Genomic DNA, 22,162 nt, shown 5'->3' with positions numbered 1-22,162 from the left:
GAAATTTACGCGGCTGGGGCGCTACCTCGAAAAAAAAAACAAGAGACGAAAAAGTTTCAAAATTAATGAGGCAAAGGTGGTGTGCAGCTGTTTTATTGAAATTATTTAATTTCTTTAAAGTTTTGAAATGTGAGAGGCGGTTAGCATACACTTTTAAGAGGGGTAGGTGGTTCAAACTTAAGGAGCTTATGTAAGATCATAAAGAGTGTTTGTGTTCCGAATTTCACTTCAATCGAATGAGTGGTTCAAAAGTTATGAGGAAAAAAATGGTAAAAAATTCTATTTCAACGCCCTCTATCTCCAAAACGGTGCGATTTAGGAAATAAGTTTATATCATGAATGAACATTATTTTAACCTGTTCTATTGATTCCTAAACTTATCCAGATTAAACCTGAATCAACCTGTATAAATTACTTTTGCAAACAAAAAATCGTCTAATTTGTGACAAATGGCTCAATTTGGCAATGATGGTTTCCTCCCAGTTTCTTCAATTATCCATAGAAGAGACTACATATAATGACCTCTAATAGAGAACGTATTGAATGTTTAGTGACGTCATATACGTAATATAAAATTTCAAATTAAAATTTAAAAAACTAATTCCTTCACCAAAAATAGTAAAACATATAAATGTATTTTTAGGAAATGAACATTTTCATTTGCTTTGCAAAATTACAGAGTGGAAAATATTTGAGTTAAATATACTCCAGCCTAAAGTTGCTTCATTTGCAATTAGTTGAAATGAAAAAAAATATTTTTTTATATCCCTATAAAATTTCAACACAATTTGATAGCTCTAATGGTTTTTATCATAGCCTGGCCCCTTTTCAAAACGAAAAATGCTACACTACTGGGCTAAATTAAATATAATACCTAATTAATTGAATGAACTGATGCTCAAGTCTCGAATGAGCTCTTCCGGTTCACTGACAGATTCAATACTGATGAGGGTTCAAGGGCTGGTATCTGTGGCGTGCGACCAGATGTATATTTGGTCTGATTCTCATATTTTGGCCTCAAGGCTTCCTTTATTTAAATACACCCTGTATATTATAGTGTGGTTTAGCCAAACCAAATATACTCAACAAACTTCATGTGTTCCTGGTCTTAGTTGGCCACTCTTTAGATTCCATACGCAAGTCACAATCAACAAAAACTGATTTCTTGCTGAATATTATAATACCGTTAATATATCTTAAAAAAAAAACATTTTCTGACAATAACATTCTCATAATCTAATGTAGGGTGGTAAAATAATTATTGTAGTTTTCGTAACAGTTTCGATACTGGTCTTGTATTTAGCTGAAATTAGGGTACGCACTAGAGAAAAATTCGTTTTAATCTAATATTAAAGAAAATAAACAAAATTTATAAAGTTGTTAATGTTGGTGTCTCATTTTTTATAATAATAAAGGTGTTGTATTGAAAACCCTTTCCTGTGATTTTAGCTTGTTGTTACTCTTGCAAATTTTAAGATTAAATATTATTAATGTTATCTTTTCTAATGTTGCTTTTTTATCTCTATAAGGACGATTGTATATTATATAAAACATAAATCATTGCTCATTGTGAAGAGTATTGACTGATTATGAATGGTTTTATTTATCCCAAAATACTAGAAAATTATTGTTGTATACTTTTTTGTGATCAGTTTCAATAAATATAGAACACCATTTTTCATATAATAGTTTTTCATAAATTTTATTGTCCTCATGCTGTACAATGTACTGAGCAATAAACATTGAAGAATTTTAATTGTTTATCAATTTGTCCTCCATTAGCTTTTTGTGACGAATGGATCTGAAGATCTGATTCTATGCAAAATTAGAAACGTCATTCAGTTTAAGGAATTACTTTTAAGATTACAATAAATTCGAATAGTAAAATTAAAGTACTTAAATTCAAATTTTTCTTGAAATATAAAAATCGGTAGGTCCCAAATAACTATATTATTAAGAAACCGTTAAATCTTTATATTTGCATCTAGATATGTTAAAAAATATATAACTTACAGCACTGCTAGTTTTTCTTAGAGTAAACTCCACATCCCCAATATTAAATAAACACAATTTTACAAGAAATCGAGAACGAGGGCGACGAGGGTTCGTTTGTATTTTATCCTGCTGTCTTTATCTTTAGGTATGAGCTAGTTCCACCAGAGGACTCTGGCATAAATTATGAATTGCTTTCAAATACAAATATAGGTAAGCTGTGTTAATATAGATGGCAACACGGTAGTCTCACCGATAAATCCACGGTGTACATCAGCAGAGGCAATTTATTAGAATAGGCATAAAATTAAAAGAAACAATGGAAAAATTTATTAAGTAATTATTGTAATAATCGACTATATTGTAATAATCTAGGTCTGAGGGTATTGATAGTGGCGCCCTCTAGAAAACAACGCTCTAAGCTCTATATCAAGAGTCCAGTATTCGAATATAGAGCTCTAGTTTATGTTTCGAGCTGTCTGTCCTAGGCGGCGCTGGCATAGAAGAAAGTTAAATTAAATGTGTGCCGAGGCGCCACTAGCGCTTTCATTTCACAAAAATAAAAAATATCAGCATCTTGGGTAACAAGGTCATCAACATTAGTTGCTTCAAAAGAGAACAAATATTCAATAATTTAGTGGCTTAGTTGATTTTGTGATGTGATTCTTAGTGAAATGCGTAGTACTGACTTCGAAAAGAAGTGGTAAGTGCCCTAAAAATGTGGGTTTCTTTGTAATAAATAAATGTTTGGAAGTACCGATAACGATTTTTTTTTATTAAACTGCAGAAAAGTAGGTAAACCTGCTTTGATTTGCACAACTATTAAATTTATGTTAGTTTTATAATCGGCTGAAGAAGAATAGTTGTTTGTGGAAATCGAAAACGAATAAATTCGTATCTATCTTCTGCTGCTGTCATTTGTGATTGTTTACGAGTACACTACATACTACATATGAAAACCGCCGAATTCAAAATTTTCTGATGAATATCCTACATCCTCCTTTCTATAGTCTAACCTGGAATTATGTAGGTTATACATTTCAATCAGAATACAAATAAAATTCAAGAATTAGCATTTTGTCTACTTGTAACACTATAAATGGTTAAAATATTTGCATCATTTATAAAATAACACAGTAAATGTTGTTTCAGGTGAAAATCAAATATCAGAAATGTTACTGCCTACCTAAAGGAAATCTCTGTTACTTCTACCGCTGTACAATGTAAAACAAACCGAGAAAATGTCAAACATCAACTGTTTCAACTCGGTATCACCTGATTTTTCCCCGGAGGGCAGCTGTTCCAGAGTAATAAAAAGTGGAAAGGAAATAAGAATGAACGGTGATATGTGCAGTGAAAATTTGTTACCAAATAATAACATTTGTGATGAAATGGTGTCTTCATTGTATATTAAAAACGAAAAGAATGAGGTTTTAAAAGACTGTGATTCTTACGAGAGTGTATCTCAAAGTACTATAAAGGAAGAATGTGAAGACAGTTCCGAGATGGAGGTGAAAGAAGAAAGCGACAATTGTTCTGCAAATGTTTCCGAGGATACAAACTCTGTTAACGATGGTAGCACCACCGATTATCAAAACATGGAAGCCCAGTCGGCTGATCCTTACAATATTAATAATGAAAAATCCTTTGGGGATGTCAGTTTTGAGCCTTCGGAACACAGCAATGGTGTTGTGAGGAAAACTAATCATAAGAAGAAGAAGTTGTCTAGTGGACCCGGGAGGGGAAGACCTAGGAAGGCGCTTGTGGCCATGTATCATAGTCAGATCAGTGGTGACAAAGACACTATTAAAATTCGAATTAAAAAAAGCAATTTCACTACACAAGTACAGGTGAGTACCTAACTGTTTCAAATTTAATTTTTCTCTGTATAAATATAGCTGTGTGCCATGTTACTAATTTGAAATGAAAACACTAGGTGGCCATGAATAAAAATCACTAAACTAAACTTAGATGGCCATGGAAAAAAATAAATTCAAATAGTTGGTGCTTTTGTAGATAGCCATGAAAAAAAAAAGAATCAAATATTTGGTGGTTTTATTATTTAATTTGTTGGTTTATTTAAGTTATGGTATGGTTAATTATTTTATAAAAGTAGTATTGTGAACGTTATGAAATTGCTTACAAAAATAGGTAAGTATATATTTAAAATTGTAAAGAAAACTGTTGAAATATGTGTTACAAAGCACATAATTTTGGAAGTTGCAAAATACTGATTGCCATTGAAAAACCAAAAAGGCACTTAACAATAATTATAAATAATTTTTAACGTAGTGTGAATATTTTTTAGTTAAAATTCAAAGCATATTGAAAATCTGTTTAGTATTTAGTTATGCATTGTTAGTGGATCAAACGATATTTTCCAGTATTTTTTTTATATGACAATAGTCATGTGGTGGCTCTTAGAAGTGTGTTTTTATTATTTTTTTATTTTATATTTTTAAATAAAATATATACTTTTTCTCACAAGGTCCCCCCTTTAAACTTTTTGTGGGTTCACAGAATTCACAGAAATTAATGAATATTTTAATTGTTTTAAAAAAGTACCATTAGTTCTTGAGTTTTGTTAATTTATCGAGAATTTATTAGTTTATGCATAGGTCGAATGTTGTGTTAAACAGTTAAACATTTATGGTTCTTGTTATACTAAGGCTTGATTATAATGGGGTGTTTTATAATTTTTTAACTACATCACAAAATGATTAAAAAAAGTGAGGCCGCTATTTTTTCATTTTGACCTCATTTAAGTCCTTAAAAAAATTTAAATATGCGTTGTGATGTCATTAAGTTAAACTTTCTAATCTTGCAGCAAATGTAGTAATTTTTAGAATATTTTAATCTGTTTTAGTGACAAACTGATTTACAAATTAAAAAAAAAATTATTGCAGATAAGTACCATCATGCCCAGCAAATGTTAAGTTTCTAGTTATTAAATTTTTCAAATATAGTTTTAATTGGTATTCTATATAATTATTATATGGTGCATTTTACAAACAAACAAAGTCATTCAATTTGTAACAAATTGCTCAATCTGGCAAAGGAGCTTTTTTCTATCTCTTCAATTATCGAAGAGACTGTAGCTACCTCTAGTGTAGGACACAGCATCATTGGATTTATAGAATCGTACCTAGAATATATGTGCAGAAATTGCTAACAGTTAGGTACGTTACCACATAACAGATATTTAGTAATTTTTCCAATTTTTTGTTTAGTGACATCATATACGTAAAATAAATTTCAATTTAAAATAAAAAAATATCACCAATTTAAATTAACTAATTTCTTCAACAAAAATATTAATAAAATATACGTTTTTAAGAAATGGATTGCCATTGAAGAGAATTATTCCTATACTAATTTAATTACATTAAAAGAACTAAGAATTTTTTTTTGAAGCTTTAAAATTGATGTTTCACTTTCATAAAGAAACAATAATTCTAGAAAAAAAAAATTAAGTTCACATAGTAATGGTTAGAGTTGGGCAATGGGATTATTTGTGTCATTTACCTTATATCTGTCATAAACGTGTGAAATCTTCTATGAAAACATTTTTTCAGTTAACCCCTAACAAAAAGAAATCAGGTCGTCGGAAAAAACACAAAATAGCTTCCGATACCGACGCTTCAGACTATGAAAAGAAACCTAAACGAAGTAGGACGGCCGCGGCCTGCGACAACGACGTGTCCAGCACGCAGGAACCCGAACCCCTAGTCCAGGGGCCCTGGGGCAGCCCCGAAATTTTGCCAGTTCCGATACTTGAAAGAATATTTCATTTTGCAGTCGCACAGGACGGATGCCTTCCGTCACTAATAAGGTTACATGATTTAATTATATTTCCCCGGTATTGTTGAAATGAAATTTTATCGTAGGTTCGGCAAAGTATGTCGTTTGTGGCGTGATGTGTCTCTCTTACCATCGTTGTGGTCCAAAGCTGACTTGAATTATGTTAAGGAGAAGTACAGGAACGATTTGAGGATCCATTGGCTCATACTTAACAGGCTTATGAAGTGCCAAGATCTCAATATGGGTAAGGGGAAATTATATACATAGGAATTTAACATTTGCATTCGGATGGGTAATCAAAATTACAAACAAAGATCTTATGAAGGAACATTCGAAAACGTTTAATTTTCAAGATGCAGGGTGTTGGAATTAAAAAAACAATCAGATTTTCTAAAATATGTCTGAAAATGTCTGAAACTGATGAAACTTTGGTTAATTATTTATCTGATAAAAGTTGAAAATCTACTGAGTGTGAATTTTTGGAATCGCTGTTGCTAAGCACATTTATCTCTGGTTGTAATACCTAGTGGTGTTTTTTTCAAAAAACTTCTCAACTGTTTTATTCGAATAAAACGAACTTTTATAGTTACTATTTTCTTCAACTGATACTACTCTTTCCAGAAATAAACCTAAAATAACTGTAGATATATTCGTTTTGCAAAATAAAGTTTTTGTTTCCTAGAAATGTGAATTTTGAAAGAATTTAAAGTGATAATACTAAAAATATTGCAAAATTTCTAGCAAATGGTTTTCATGTTACCTATATTCGAAATCATATTTTTCATCATAGTAATTATAAATATACAGTAAATTAAACGTAGGAATATCTTGAAAATGCCCCGTTTTTCAAATCAAATAAATCTCTTAGTGACAATTATCATCGTGTTATTTCAAAAGTATTTGATAGCTTGATTTATGCTTTTTAAACTTCTGTGTTAACCTTTCTGTCCAGTTCTCTTATTGATCAAATAATTATATCTAAACAGTCTACATTGTTAAATTTGTTGGTCTATTGTCAGAACTTATTAGTTGGATGCTGGATTGTAAGTGATTATATGTACAGATTTTCCCCAAAGCCTTTGATAGGTTAGTATTTCCACAAATATTCAGTTGTATTTCATGAAATTTTAAAATCGAACAGTCGGTATTGTACTGAAAAATCTCGCCTAACTTTTGCTAAAATTTTAGCAATAAAACCACCTGTAACTTTTTGGAGGAACTTAAAATGAGAGTTAATCCCATCTAATTGACCAATTAGCTTTCAGAATAACTGAAATTAGCTGAGATAGAATATGGTCAATATAATTGCACCGATAGTATAAATATAAATTATTATTTTTGACTCTTCTCTGACTTTTATGCTTCATTGTTCTAAAATCATCTCTAAAAGTTTTTAAAATGTTGGTTTTTATTGGGAGGATTACATATGATTTCTGCAATGTCGATTCTATTAGGCTACTTTACTTTTCTTGAGCAGGCTCTTCTAGAATATGCGTCTTCGGTTTGGTCTCCATATTATAATTGACATACTTTGAGATGAATAAGTACAACAAAAATTAAGATTTAAATAAATAACACTGGCCCACATGATTCGTGTGGATTCAGTACTAATAGTCATTTTGCAATAATTTTGACTCGTTGAAACCGAATCGGGCCTCAGAAATGCTCGATCACCTAACCTTTTTGAGATATCCTAACCTAAAAGTGCAAAAAACGCGTTTTTTACACATATTTGAGGTTATATAATATCATTATACTCCGCGGTCGAAATTATAGAGAGTGACTCATCGCTAGCTTTTGGACTAGTAAGGGGGATGAAGCGTGCCGGGAACGAAAATCCTGTCCGTCTGCCTGTCTGCATAAAAGGCAACAAGATATAGAAAATAATGAAAAAAGATAATAAAACATAACATCTAATATTTTTATAGGGTTTGCTATAACCGGCACTTTGATCCATTTTAATTATTACAGCATTTTAAAACGCCCCAGTTGTGTTTTTTTACTTTATAAATTTATTATAGCCATGGAATTAGACCCCTCGCCTACGCTTATGCAATGACGTTTCTCAGGACGTGTAAATCAAGTCCGTTTACACCCACTAAAAAAGCATTTCCCTATTCCCTACCAAGTGCAAAAGGCAGAGATAGAATATAGATCGACGTTCAGTGTAACTCAGTCTATAGACGATTATAGATTCTATCGATGTGCGTAGCGAGCGGCACAAAGATAAATAATATTGAACCATATAAAAATCATTTTATATTTTATACGCATTATGGTAATAGTGTTTTTATATTATGTATGAGTCACTCTATATAATTTCGACCGCGGAGTATAGGTAATTTTTTTACAAAACTAAGAATAACATCTTAAAGTACAATCCTTCCCCTTCCCAAGCGAATATTGAATCGTCCAAATATCTTTTTTTTTCAACGAGATATGATGATTTGAAGATACCATCTCACCTAATTATGTACTCAGATGTAACGTCAATGACAATGGCTAGACAGTTATAGTAACCTGCGACGCTATAACCATTGACCCTTAAACCCCAATTTCCTTAACGCTCGAGCCTTGTAACCTGTGACGATATAACCCCTGACCCTTACACCCCAATTTCCTTAACCCTCGATCTTTGTAACCTGCGATGCTATAATCCCCGATCCTTACACCCCAATTTTCTTAACTTGCAAGGTTATAGTGTCGTAGGTTACTATAACTGTCTAGCCATTACCATGGACATCGCATCTGAGTGCATAATTTGGTGAGACGACAACTTCAAATCGTCATATCTCGGTGAAAAAGAAAAGATATTTGGATTCAAAATTTGCTTGGGAAGGGGACGGATTGTATTTTAGGATGATATTCTTAGTTTTGTAAAAAAAATGACCAAACGATATATAACCTCAAATATGTTTAAAAATCGCGTTGTTTTGTACTCTTAGGTTACGATATCTCAAAAACCTTAGGTAATCGAGCATTTCTGAGGTCAGATTTGGTTTCAGCGACAAAATCTTCGTCAAATGACTATTCGTACTGAATCCACACGAATCATGTCGACGAGTGTAATTAGACCAAGTCATAACTATGTGTCAAATGTTTTCAGATAATTTGAACACTACGGCTTTTAAAAATATTTCCAGATATTCATCCATCCGACTCTCATTTCTTATTTTGATCACCCGAATTAAAATTTAAAATTTGACCAATTCTATATAATTAGTTTTTCCAACTGACGCAAAGGGTTATTTCTTAGGAGAGTGGAAAGTCCGTGATATTCAGTCCTTCCTAGAGGCGCTGTGCGAGCACTGCTCACTATTAAAGGGGTTGAATTTGAGCGGATGGAAAGGCATTACGCCAGATCACATAAAGTACCTCACGACGGAGAGCAAGAAGCTGGAACGCCTCGACTTATCATCAGTCAATGTAAGTCTGCAAAGGCAGAGTAGTAATTTAATTATAAACGGTGTATTTCTAGTCTACGTCGCCGATAAATGCGCAGCCGTTGGTTCAACTCAGCCAGACAATGTCGACCCGTCTGACGCACCTCGTACTGGCCCACAACAAAATTGCCGGGTTCACACAGATTGTGACAGCTATCGCTGTAAGTGTGCGTCGGTAGTTTATCAAATGGGGTGTTACGAGATTTTTATGTTCCAGACGAATTGTCCAAACTTGCAACTGCTTGATCTCTCGAATGTCAGGACGTTCGCTCACAATATGTCTCTCCTGCACGTGGAAAAACTACAAATTGGGTGTCCTAAGTTGAGGGTCCTGCGCATCACCAATAGTCAGATATGGCTAGCCCCCGCCAGTTTGACCGAGCAGGTAAGTAAAACTAAAAGCTGTATTAAAAATAAATGAATAGATACTAAGTGAGATAAAAAAACTTACCAGCAAAGTTTATAATCCTTATTGATTACTGTAAACACCAATGTAAACAAATAGACACAATACATGTACAAATTAATAAATTTCAGCAACAAGTAACGTTTTAATGATTATAAAAATAATATAAATAATATTTTGTATTTGCGCCAATAGAACAATACTACTTCACGACTGGATTGAGTCGATAAAAATTTGTGTTCTTGCCAGTCCAGATGACCATTGTCTAAACACTTATGGTTTGCCATGCTTTGTTTATGTAATTTTAGTAGGTACAACAAGCTGATGCTCCTTATGTATAAGGATCGTTTCTAGATTTATGTATACAATGATTTGGCACATAGCGGACATGTTTTTCTTTTTAAATTCTCCACAGAACGGTTAAATATGTTCAAATTATTTTCATTAATAAGATTTATTATCCTAACCTAACCTAACATTTGATGAATTACTGCCTTAATTGGCGGAGTGAATATTTATACAGAAAAAAGTTTTATTCCTAATAGATTCCTAAGGAATATTAAATTATTTTAGTGTCTTATCAATTTCTGCCCTTTAATAATGTAGTAATTGATTTTTTTTCCAATTCATATTTAGTATTTATAAGATCTGTACAGGGTTTTTGGTCTTCATCCTCAGAAACAAGGAACAAAACTATTGTATCTTTCTATACAGGGAGTTCTTAAATTAATAGAGGGGGGGGGCTTCTGTAGATGCAAATAAATCGATTTAAATCAAGTTACCTTGGTACAATTTTGTTTTTCAGTGTAACTTAGTCTAGCGAACTGGAAATAAGTAGCCCTATTTTTTACAAAAACTATAGAGGTCCCTAAGAATACCTGAAATATTTGTTTTTTTTCTTGCTATATTCTTTGATAAGGATTTTGAAAAAATACTGATATTTTTCTTGAAAAGCCGCTTCATTTGCAGTTGTATGCCGCTAAATTGCATCATTCCAGAGAAAAATCACTACGTCGCTATAAAAATTGCACTACACACTACAATAACATATCAAAATAAAGTACGTTTTATAATAAATTCTTGAAATTAGAACTTTTACCAGATTTATTTAATTTTATATGTGGTTTATCATTTTTATTAGTTATATTCTTAACCCTATATAGCCTTAAATAGCTAAAGTTGCCTCTAAATTTGTCTGAGAATATGCATTTTCGTTTCGTTAAATTATTAGCGATAATATTTATTTGACAAAATGGCATTTGGAATTGTTTTATTCATTCATTTGATAAAAAAAAAATTAAGAAATTCAAACTGATAAACAATATAATGTAGGTATTATTAAGATTTACTTTATTTACTACTGCAAAATAAAAATTGTCAAAAAATTTCAATGTTATTCTAATATTTTATAGATTTAAATAAAGAAAAGTAAAAAACACTTCCCCTTCTCTATAAATATGATCATATTTCTTTGCCAAAAACACTGCAATTTTACAGTTTGCATTTTCCCCTTGAATTTTTTTTTGTATTCATAATTTGTTATGTTTAAATGTTTATCTTATTTTGATTCTACCATCATCAATTATCTTATTTTGACTCTAAAAGTGTGTGATTGTTTCACATTCACTGAATATTAAATTGAGGTAATCACGTGAATTAATAATATGGATATAATTATTTTTGGATGGAACGGTAAAAATTCTGAGAAAAATTAAAACGAAAACAAAGTGATTTTCGAAAATTTATACTATAATTATTGAAGTACCAAAGTACTCAATAAACAAAGGAAAAAAAACAACGTACTATTTCAGATTTCAGGTAAACTTAATGACTTTTATGTTTAATCGGTATTTTGCCACTAATGAAAAATTTATTAAAAATTAATGGGGAAGATCCTTGTGTTAAAAGAATCACGCAAGGGTTATTTTTTGTGAAAATAGTTTTTCCTAATAAATAATTTTGTATTTTCTATTTGTCTGTTTTTTTCAGTGTGATTATTGGTGTCAAAACTATTTACATAAAAAATAACCCTGACTGATCTTTTTGGCGCAAGGACTTTTTTTTTATTAATGTTGTAAATTAGGGCTAATAAATAAAACTAGAGACGTCTGTTCAGCTGGAGCATGGACCAAGCTCGGTCTTAATAAATAAACAGAAATATAAAGTAAACACACTTAGATCCGTCCTATGAGCTTTAATTTTTGTTACTGTATATTTCTCATAATATTCAACAATTAGTTAATACATTTTGAAGAATTTTTTTGTAAATTCAAGGCTTTGTTATGAAGAATTGTATACATTATTATTTTTCAAGGTGTTGTCCATTGCTAGTCACTACTTTTTCCCATCTTTCTGGCTGCTTAGATAGTCCCTGTTCCATTAATCGGAGCAAGTAGTAATCCAATGGAACAATATCTGGCGAATATGGCCGGTGGGATAAAAGATCCCATTTCATCATTTCAAAGAATTTTTTTACTTCACGAGCAACATGTGGTCGAGCATTGTCATGTTGAACTATTACTTTATCGTGCCTTTGCTTGAATTGCAGCCGTTCTTCCTTCAATGGACTGCTCAAACGCATCAGTTGTGTTTGGTAAAGCTAACCGGCGGTTTGATTCGGTTAAAGTAGCTCCTAGTCCACAGCACCAAACTGGTCCTACCAAATACAGAGCATCAGCTTTGACCATGAATATTCAGCCTTGCCATCGATGTTCATGCATAACCATACAAACTCCACCATTTTCTACGCGTAGGATTATCGTAGTGTATCCATTTGTTATTGCCAGTGACGATACAATGCAAAAAATTCTTGCTTTTTTGTCATTGGAGCAATAATTACCACACGTGAAAAATTGCCGTTCGACATCTTTCAGTTTCAATTCGTTTGGCACCCAATTTCCTTGATTGTGAATCATTCTTAATGCTTTCAAACGTTTGGAAACTGTTATGTGATCAACGATTCAGCAAGTTCATCTTGAGTTTGACATGAATCTTGGTCGAGTAATGATTCCAATTCCTCATCTTCGAACTTTTTCGGTTGATCAGGGCGTTCTTTGTCAACTGTATCGAAATCACCACTTCTAAAACTTCGAAATCAATACTAACACGTTTTTATCAAAGGTGTATGTTCACCGTAAGTTTCCTACAGCACCTTGTGAATTCAGCAGCACTTTTCTTTAAATTAAACAGGAAAACTAAAACTTCTCGCAAATGGATCTTTGGAGCTGAGAAGAAATATGTTGTTAACACTTCAACAAGATGACACATAATAAAAAGTGAAGCCTAATAACAGAGCTTATAGTGAATGTAGTTACAGTAGTATCCGATGCAATATAACATAGGTTGCGCCATCTATTGTAAATCATTCACTGTCTTAGTAATTTTTTTTTATATGTACAAAATAATAGATAAGAAAAAATTAAAACCATGCCAATTTAATAATTTCAGAAAATATTTATGTTTAAGTAAAAAAGTACTATATGAAAAACATCCCTGTACCAAATTTCATTGAAATAATGGAATTATTAAAAAAAGTTAAATAAAAAAGTTTCTTTAATTAAGAATGAGCAAAATTATACTACAGCAACCTGATCTAAATTCCTTTATTTTCATCCAAGGAAGTTACCCATAAATCCATGGAAAATTTGTCTTAGGTCGCCTCTCCTGGTTTTCCTATGCTGGAAGAACTGTCATTAGCCGGTCTCGAAGAGGACCAAACAACTACTTCACGGACAGTAGATGACGACTGCATTGAACGGTTGCTTAAAAGCAGCAATAAATTGCGTTTGTTGGACGTAAGGGGATGCAGTAAACTTACCGATTCTGGATTGGTTCGGGTCCCAGCTTGGGATCTGGAACACTTGTTTTTGAGCGGTAAGTTTTCATTATCGCGATATTAATATCACATCTTAAGTAACATTTGTTTTCTAGCTTGTTACATAACCAGATTACATAACTCCGGTCTGGAATTGATTGTTCAAAAATGGGCTCACAGTCTTTTAGAGGTCGATTTGGCATGGTCCACGGCCGCCGCCCCGTTAGATGCTGCGGTGTTTGCGCTGGCTGAAAAGGGCCCGGAATCCAAGTTAAGGTAGGAATTTGAACGTCAAAGTCAATTGCTTGTTTGAGAAATTATTTTTTTTTATGTAATTAATCTCGGTAGTGATATGTCACTTGGTAAAGTATTAAAAAATCTTTGAAATACAATTGATACAATTGTTTAGTAACTAGAGTTCTATCGTGGATGTAGTTATAAACCAAAAAGAAAAAACATAACATTTAATAATTTCTTTTGATTCCAGTAAAAAATATATGTATTAAGGTGTTTTACCACTGTAACGGCCTAAAAAGCGTATTTTTGACATTTTTTTTTAATAGAAGGAAAGGTAATAGAAAAAAACTGTTTAAGTATGTTATTAGGCATGTATTTAAGTGTACAGAAAAATGTCTTCATTAAAAAATATTTCAAAATGGCAGCACTGGAGCCATTCTTCTGAAGCATGTTGCCGTCTAGACGTTCCACGGCACACACTATTCAAAATGGAACAAAAAAAAATTTGCTCGTAACCTACAATATTGTTTTTTGTAAAATTGGCAAATATTTGAAGTAAAAGGTTAAATTTTTGACAAAAAAAAAACAGGGCAGTTATTTCTTTATAACAATTGTTTAAATTAACTTATCAAAAGATCCATATGTGCTTATCTTCAAAATGTTGTTATAAATATGTAGTTACAATTTCTAAAGAAAATATTGAAAATTGTTGGAGTTATGGTGCGTGCAGTTCTGAAAAAGCGTGTTTCAAGAAAAACGCATTTAAAGTTTTAAAATGAGTTTAGATATGAAAAAATAAAAAATTGGTCTGTTTTAAAATTTGCTTGAATTGTACATACATACTCCCTAACGACATTTATGAGTGTATTAAAGAAGTTATAAATCAATAGGTAAGAAGGTACGTGGTACCTTCCGAGCAAGTATATTCATAGCGCAGGTAGCCTTATGAGAGACGCTCGACACGCTTCAGGAATAGCGCAAAACTAAACAAAAAAAAAAAAATTGTTTTCATGTATAAAACCTTTTGCTTCATATTCTCAAAGGTTCAAACCACCTTTTAAGCAAAAAAAAAACGATATTTTGAAAATTCTAACGCCTTAAAAGCTTTCTGTTCACACAGAATTGCCAGTTAAAAACTATGCCATTTGTCCTGTGCCGCTAATAATTTTTTTATACCATGTTTGATAAAAAGTAACGAGAATTGTTAATTTTCTCTTTTATCCCATGCCTTTATCTCATCTATTGTTGAAAAACGTCCTTTGAGTATCCTTTTGAGTTTAGCAAATAGGAAAAAGTCAAGGGGCCATGGCTGGAGAGTAGGGTGGTTGTGGCTACACAGTGGCGTTCTGTTTCGCCAAGATAAGCAAGTGGCATGTGCTGGTGTGTTGTCATGGTGCAAAATCCACAAGTTGTCTCTCGGGGTATTTTCTCCTGATTGCCTCACACAAATTGTGTAAATCTTGTAGGTAGTACTTCTGGTTAACAGTACAACTGGTAAAAATTCGCGATGAACTATTCTGTTGTAGTAGAAAAAAACTGTTAGAAGGATATTCAAGTTTGACCAGACTTGACGTGCTTTTTTCAGTCGTGGCTTCTCAGAAAACTTCCATCGAGACAATTGAATTTTCGTTTTGGCGTCATAGCCATATACCCACGTTTTGTCACCAATTATAACGCAGTTGGGTAATTCTAGGTCATCAGTGACGTCAGTAAGCATTTGTTCAGCGATGGTTGTGCGATGTTGTTTTTGTTGAAAATTTTGCAGTTTTGGAACAAATTTTGTTTTTACTTGTTTCATGCTCAAAACATTCATAAAAATGATGTATGAGCTCCATGAAATTCCTATTTCTTCAGCAACCTCTGTGATAGTATTAACAAGCACCATCTCTTCATTTTTTCCACTTTTTCATCCTTAGTGGATGTGCTAGGGCATCACCTGCAATATCTTCTCGGCCTTCCTGAAAGCATTTGTACCATTGCATTGGTACACCTGTGACTGACATAGCATCATTGCCAAAGGCCTCCTCTAATATTTTGAATGTTTCGCTATACTTAATTCTGTTTTTAAATCAAAACGTCAGCAAACTATCTGATCCTACATTTCACCACACAAGAAAATTACCAAAAACACTGAAGTAAGTCTTAACACATTTGTTTGGTAAACACAAACTCAGCATGGCAGCTGTCTAAAATGGCAGGTACATCACCAATACATAAAAAAAAGAATCAACTCCATAGTCAAGATTGAAATTTGAAAATTCTCGTTACTTTTTGGTCAACCTTGTATAAAGAAAAATTTTAAGGCAAAAGTGTACAGTAATGTTGCATGATTGTAAAGTACCAAATGAGACACAAAAATACAATATTCCATTCACTTATTCACAAAAATGTTATTTTTATTGAAAATTACTTTCTCTTTTATGTAATCCATTATTGGATCTAGCTGCCTAATATACAGGGTGTTGCTAAAAAATCAGGGGGAGTTTCCTTGACCAAAAATAAGAAAGAAAGTTCCTATAAACGTAAGTCCGAAAATGCTTCGTTTTGGAGATACAGGGTGTTGAAATTTAGAGAATTTAGGGTATTTCTGCTCAAGAGGCGCCTGGCGGCTAATGCATTACTGTTGGCAAGGCCATAAAGAACATGCATATTGCACATTTCACTATTTGTGTATTTAATTTTGACAAGCAGGAATTGACAACTACACAGTTCAAGTACTTATTAAAATCATACACTTAAGCTATTAATTTTTTGCTCGAAAACGAAGCAAGATATCAAAAAAAGTAAAGAGATAAAAAAGATGTATTTTTTATCGCATAATTAGAAAAACATATGACGCCTAAGAAAAAGCAGTAACGTCTCATATGTTTACTGATTAATATCAACAGGAGTGACTCCCTGGACGCCGCTGGAATAGATAAAATAAATCAAATTACGTCAGAAGACGTCTACCGTTTTTATATACAAACATACCAAATTTCAAAAAAATCAAAATTAGGGTTCTCCAGATATTAGTAAAAACCTTGTATTTTCTCTAAATTTCAACAAAGCATTTTCGGACATAGGTTTATAGGAACTTTCTATCTTATTTTTGGTCAAGGAAACTCCCCCTGAATTTTTTCGCAATATTAATGGGACACCCTGTATACGTACTCTTAATATTTGAAATAAATATTTTCTCTCGTTTAAGATCCTGAAATATTACCCTTGTCAATTTCTGAGAAACTTTGTCTTTCAAAAATGCTATAAATTTCGATGAGGCCATTTTGCATGATTTTCAGGATCCTCAACCTGTGCGGCTCGTCGGTCAGTCTGGACCCCGTGAAGGCGGTGCTGACGAAATGCTCCAAGTTGCATTCCATAAATTTGCAGTCGTGCAGGGCACTGCCACGGGGTATAAAACGTCTCTATACTGGCAGCCAGGTCGGCGAGCTCAGGATCAGCTTACAGGACAAGCCAAAGACTGAAGTGAGTGAGTCAGAAAACGAACGGTCACCCGCTCAGGCGGCGGCGTCACCCAAGAATGAGTGATTTTGTTGTTTAAAGCTGATGTTACTCGACTCGGAAGGATTGCGCATGTCTCAATAATAATCCTGAATGGAGCGCGGTGTTTTGAAGACGCTGTTAAGAGCTTTGACGGTTAGTGATCACTTTCAATAAACGAGAAAAGTTTTAATAAAAAAGGATTCCTCATTCTTGTTTACACAATTTTTTTTTTTTTGGTAAATTCAGTGTAATCATTTTAACAAGGCATTTTTACAGGTTAATATATTGTTTTGTAAAAGAATACTCCTCGGGACACGAAATTTGGCAAAAATTGCGATAAAACAAGGCCTTTTCTGATAAAAACATTTCTTTGTACTTTCCCTCTTTTTCGTAAGTGTGGCATAGAGCTTAAGAACACGTTAATACTGTTTCAAACCTTTCAGTCAACGTTGATTGCATTGCTTTAAAAAAGATAATGAGTATCGCTGATTAAAATGTACCTTTTTTATGAACTATTTTCTTGATTATAAAAAATTATTTCTAGAGTTTGGCAAATTTGGAATAGTAGATTCAGACTGAGGAAAGTAGGCACACGAATTTATTAAATCGTGTCCCAAAAGTAACGTAGGATTTGTATTGTGTGCCATTTTCATTCTGAAGAGTTGGCAGCATTGTGCAAGGTCATATGTTGTAGTAAACATGTTTCGGTTAGACAAAATGGAGCGCTATATGACGGATGAGCCATCATTGTTAAAATCCGACGCATTGAGCTTTTTGAAATTTTTAATTGTAATGATCGACAGCATACTGAGGCTACAGGAATTTTCGCCACACCATCATTCACCGTACCAATATTTTCAGCTGAATGGCCAGTACGAGACCGTGTTTTTTTATTGTTTGCAACCGAATCCGTTTGTTCAAATTTGACAACGAATATTTTCGCAGTTGTTTCATTTGGGGCATTACTTCTAGTGAAAATTCCCCATAATTTGCGCACAATCTCAGCTACACACCCTCACTATTCAAATCCTGGGTTACTATTGCGACACACTTTAGTTGGAGTATATTATATATTTATATTTATAACACTACAAAATTTATAATGCAGCATTAGGTATAGAGCAAACAATCATACATTTTGCATCAAAATGAATACACTGCTAAAAATGGAGATTAATTTCAAAGTTGATTTCTTTGCAAAAGACTGATATGAGTTTAACGATTTATTATTTTTTTGAATTATAAGTTTATATCTCACTTATTAAAATTATAATTTTCGGCTTATACAGTGTGGGAGAGAATAATTTGTTTCCTAATATGTTAAACACTAGGGTGCACTAGTTAAAATTTCAAATGTTGACTTGTATCCAACTATAGCGCCATTTTTCTAAATAATTTCTTTTAACTACTCATTACCTTTGTTATTAAATGAGATACACGATTAACAACTTATTGCAAAAAAGCAATAGAAGTAAATTGTCAAACCCTACATACCCCACTTTGAATGACACTGAGAACATGCCTTGAAAATACATGCAACCTCATTGATCAAGAAAATTTGTAACATCTGGTTTTGCACGACTCATTGATGTGAAGCCGTTATTAGAAGTTTTAATTAATTTTCTTCCTTGTTTTTGTTATTGATTTCGTTTCTTGGATTGATGCGTTTTAATTTAACTTTGTATCTCAAATAATAACAAAAATAATGACATGAATAAAAAATTTGATTATTCAGAAGATATGGGATTACAGTTTGATTTGAATAGACATTCATTTTAACTAACGTTACTATGGGAAACAACTAGTGCCCCGTCCAGCAGAATTCGCAGACGGAACCACGAAACTCAGACTGGTTTTGAACTTGTTAGTTCTCATTAATGTGCCATTGGTCTGTGTCTGGTGACTTTACCTACTTTTTAGCAGATATTGTGTGTGTGTTAGTTAATGCATAATATAAGTCTTGCTTTCACAATACCTATAGATTAGAAGGTAACTATTGGTCAGTAAGTACAAAGCAACACTTTGTGTCAGTAGGCATAGAGTAAAATTGAAGAGGACCTAGTTTGTAGGTTATATCTCTTCAATAGACATTTTCTACGAGGTGTTTAAAATTTCAAAATGTAAAATTATCATAAAGTTTAAACTGAAGAATAAACTTAGGTTGGAAGAAAATTAACATTGAATTGGTGATCATAGTGGGTTGTAACACAAACTCTATATTATAACTTTTAATAAAATCATTATTTGCGCATAAATTGATTTGAGCAATAATTTTCAAAGCATTTTTTAAATTTTTAGTTGGTGTTTTAAAAAAACTTGGTTGAATGATCTTGAGCAGTCTACGATTTTATTTCAGTTTAGATATTTGACAGAATTATTTTTTCCATTTTTATGCATTTAGAGATGATAAATAAAAACAAACCACTTATAAAAAAACTAAAAGCTTTCCTTGTGGCAAACTTTTTTTATTTTGTGCTAAATTATTCTTTTGATTATAAGTAATAGAAGATCTTCGATAGAAAATTTGACCTGAGGTATCGATGCTCAAATGTCTGAACAAATTCAATTTCAACGGTCATCTTGCATTGCATTTCAAAAAAATCTCGTATTTTATATGGAGTGATCAGCTTCAACTCTGGTGAGGGTATTTTTGCAACAGTTAAGAAATCTGGTAGATGTTTGAGGATAATATTGAGACATTTGCGATTCTTGCCACACAAAAATTGTGTTTTGATAATTGTTTTCTTAGATTTAAGTATTGTTTGTCATACAAAGATAATCGGTTATCTAATAATTTCTTGATAATATATTTGCGATTAAGGTACAAAACAGTTTTCTTAGGATTGAAGTGTGCAAAACACAATTTTTTTTCTTTGAATAAAATGTTTTATGATTGTTCTGTTTTTCGGAATTTGTATTTATTGTATTTTAGGCTTTATTTAATTTTATAAATTTTATATATCGTCATTGAATTTATTACCCTTAACGGCAATTTTAATTGGAAAATTATATAGTTGTTACAGTTTTGATTTTGTAAGATTATATTAAAAGATAATATTGTACAGTACCTGTCTTTTCGAGAAGAAAAAAAAAAGTGGTTAACACCAAGATATAATATTAAATTTCAATGAAACCTTGCAATTGAATTTGAGAATCTCTTGTATATTTATAAAATTTATTATCCTAGAGAAATTATCGCAAGCACCAATGTATAAAGAACTGTTTTCTAAAGTATTTATTGGGAGGTTTCTGAAATTGTCGTCAAAAATTATTACTGCCCGCGTGAAGAAGAGTTTATGTATTTGTTCTAGAGATATTATAAAAATTAACAGTCTATTAAGGGGCAGTTGGAATTTTTTGATGTAGAATTTTTCGAAAGGGGTAGCAATATTAACCAAGACCACTGTATCGTTAAGAGTTCGTGAAAATCGGGAACAATTTTTATTCAATTTGAAATCTATAATTGAAAGTATACATTATACAGGGTGTTTTGGGAAATGGTACCATTTAGAGATTGGAAGGTCAAAAAATGTTTTCTTATAGGTCATGGACATATAATTTTTTTTGTTGAATTCAAAAAAAATATTAAATCAAATTTTAGCCATATATTTTCCAAACTACAGCAAAATGTATTGAAATCTGGTGCAGATAAGTTTTCAATCTGCTAGAGATCACTAGTTACGACTTTATCCAGTAACATCGTATAACAATAGCTTTTTTACAATGTCTTGTTAAATTCGTTGAAAATGCACTGTTTTGAGGCCCTATATCTCATAAACAGATAATAGATTGTTGGTCTTCTGAAAAAAAAGATGTCTTATATCTGTATGTTCCATCGGCCTCCGACTTATTCCAAAACACCCTATGCGGGGGGTCGGAGATAATGTATATATTTAGATTAGTAAGATGCAAAATTTCATAGTAAACATTAATAGAATAAATGTCTTAGAATTCAAAACAGTGCAACTAATTTGAATTGTGTAAAGTTGCCGTGAAGTGAAATAGGTGCATCTTGCCTTGTCAATTCTGAAATTTTGGTTGAAGGGGATTGTAATATTGTGCCTAAAAAGTTATCCCCCACAAAAATTGATTAATTTTATTGCGTTTAGCTTTCATATTTGAAGGCTCGTGTACTTTTAATTATAGATATATATTGCTGGATGTTCGGAAGCAATTTTTTTTTTGAGGTACAAAATAATACCCTTTTGAGGAACTCTAATAAAATAAATACCTTAGAACTCGTATAGTGTGTGTGTAAATGTGTAGAAAATTTCTGTTGTATATTCTGTCAAGTCAGTAAAATCAATGTTTTCTAACAGATAAATATTATATGGTTACATTATTTTTTACATTTGTGCACTTAAAATATAATCTGTACTAATATTATGTATATTATTTATATAAATATACGACTAGGTTGAAGTAATGGCAATGGGGATGTTATTTCTTACAACCTGGTAATGTCGTCTCCTGACCATAGTGAAGTAACGATGTTTCTGCAAATAAATGTAGACTAGACAAACAATTGAAAATCGCCTTCATGATGTACATTTGTCAGTTCTACATATTTTCAATCCTGTATATTGTTGTATAGTAGTGATGGGATCATCCAATTGAAAAATAATAATCGATCATCCGATTATTGAAATAATAAAAAATAAATCATTTTTGATTGAAAATAAAATTAAAGTATGATCGGTACATCGATCGCAAAATTATTTAACAGAAATAAAATAAAATACCTGCTTAAAAATAACCTAATATCACAATTGACAAGAATGTTTGAAAAATAATTTTACAACGATCAAATTCGTGACCCCTACATTTTCGAATGTAAAAATATTATAGTAAATAGAATCGACGCGGGATGTACGGAACGGAATCTTCCCTACACATGAGCGGCCGCGGATATGTCCAACAAGCCGCATCTCAGTTCCAGATACCGTTCGACAAAAATTTGAGCGATTACTCGGATGATCATCC

The 22,162-nt window shown here is 32.2% G+C and overlaps 1 protein-coding gene across 1 annotated transcript; it reads left to right on the top strand.

Annotated features, from left to right (window-relative positions):
• Window positions 1-2,568: 2,568 nt before the first annotated feature.
• Window positions 2,569-21,562, top strand: LOC108913610 (F-box/LRR-repeat protein 6). The gene is made up of 10 exons (XM_018719177.2): window positions 2,569-2,695; window positions 3,145-3,842; window positions 5,568-5,824; window positions 5,880-6,037; window positions 9,050-9,219; window positions 9,272-9,397; window positions 9,454-9,621; window positions 13,296-13,515; window positions 13,573-13,732; window positions 16,975-21,562. Exons 2-10 carry the CDS (start codon window positions 3,234-3,236, stop codon window positions 17,222-17,224), a joined length of 2,118 nt encoding a protein of 705 aa, XP_018574693.1. The 5' UTR covers window positions 2,569-2,695; window positions 3,145-3,233; the 3' UTR covers window positions 17,225-21,562.
• The last annotated feature ends 600 nt before the right edge of the window (window positions 21,563-22,162 follow it).

Source organism: Anoplophora glabripennis, unplaced genomic scaffold (assembly GCF_000390285.2).
Source record: "Anoplophora glabripennis isolate ALB-LARVAE unplaced genomic scaffold, Agla_2.0 scaffold590, whole genome shotgun sequence".
NCBI lineage: Eukaryota > Metazoa > Arthropoda > Insecta > Coleoptera > Cerambycidae > Anoplophora > Anoplophora glabripennis.
The sequence above is the reverse complement of the archived record's forward strand: the minus strand, read 5'-3'. Positions and strand labels throughout refer to the sequence as shown.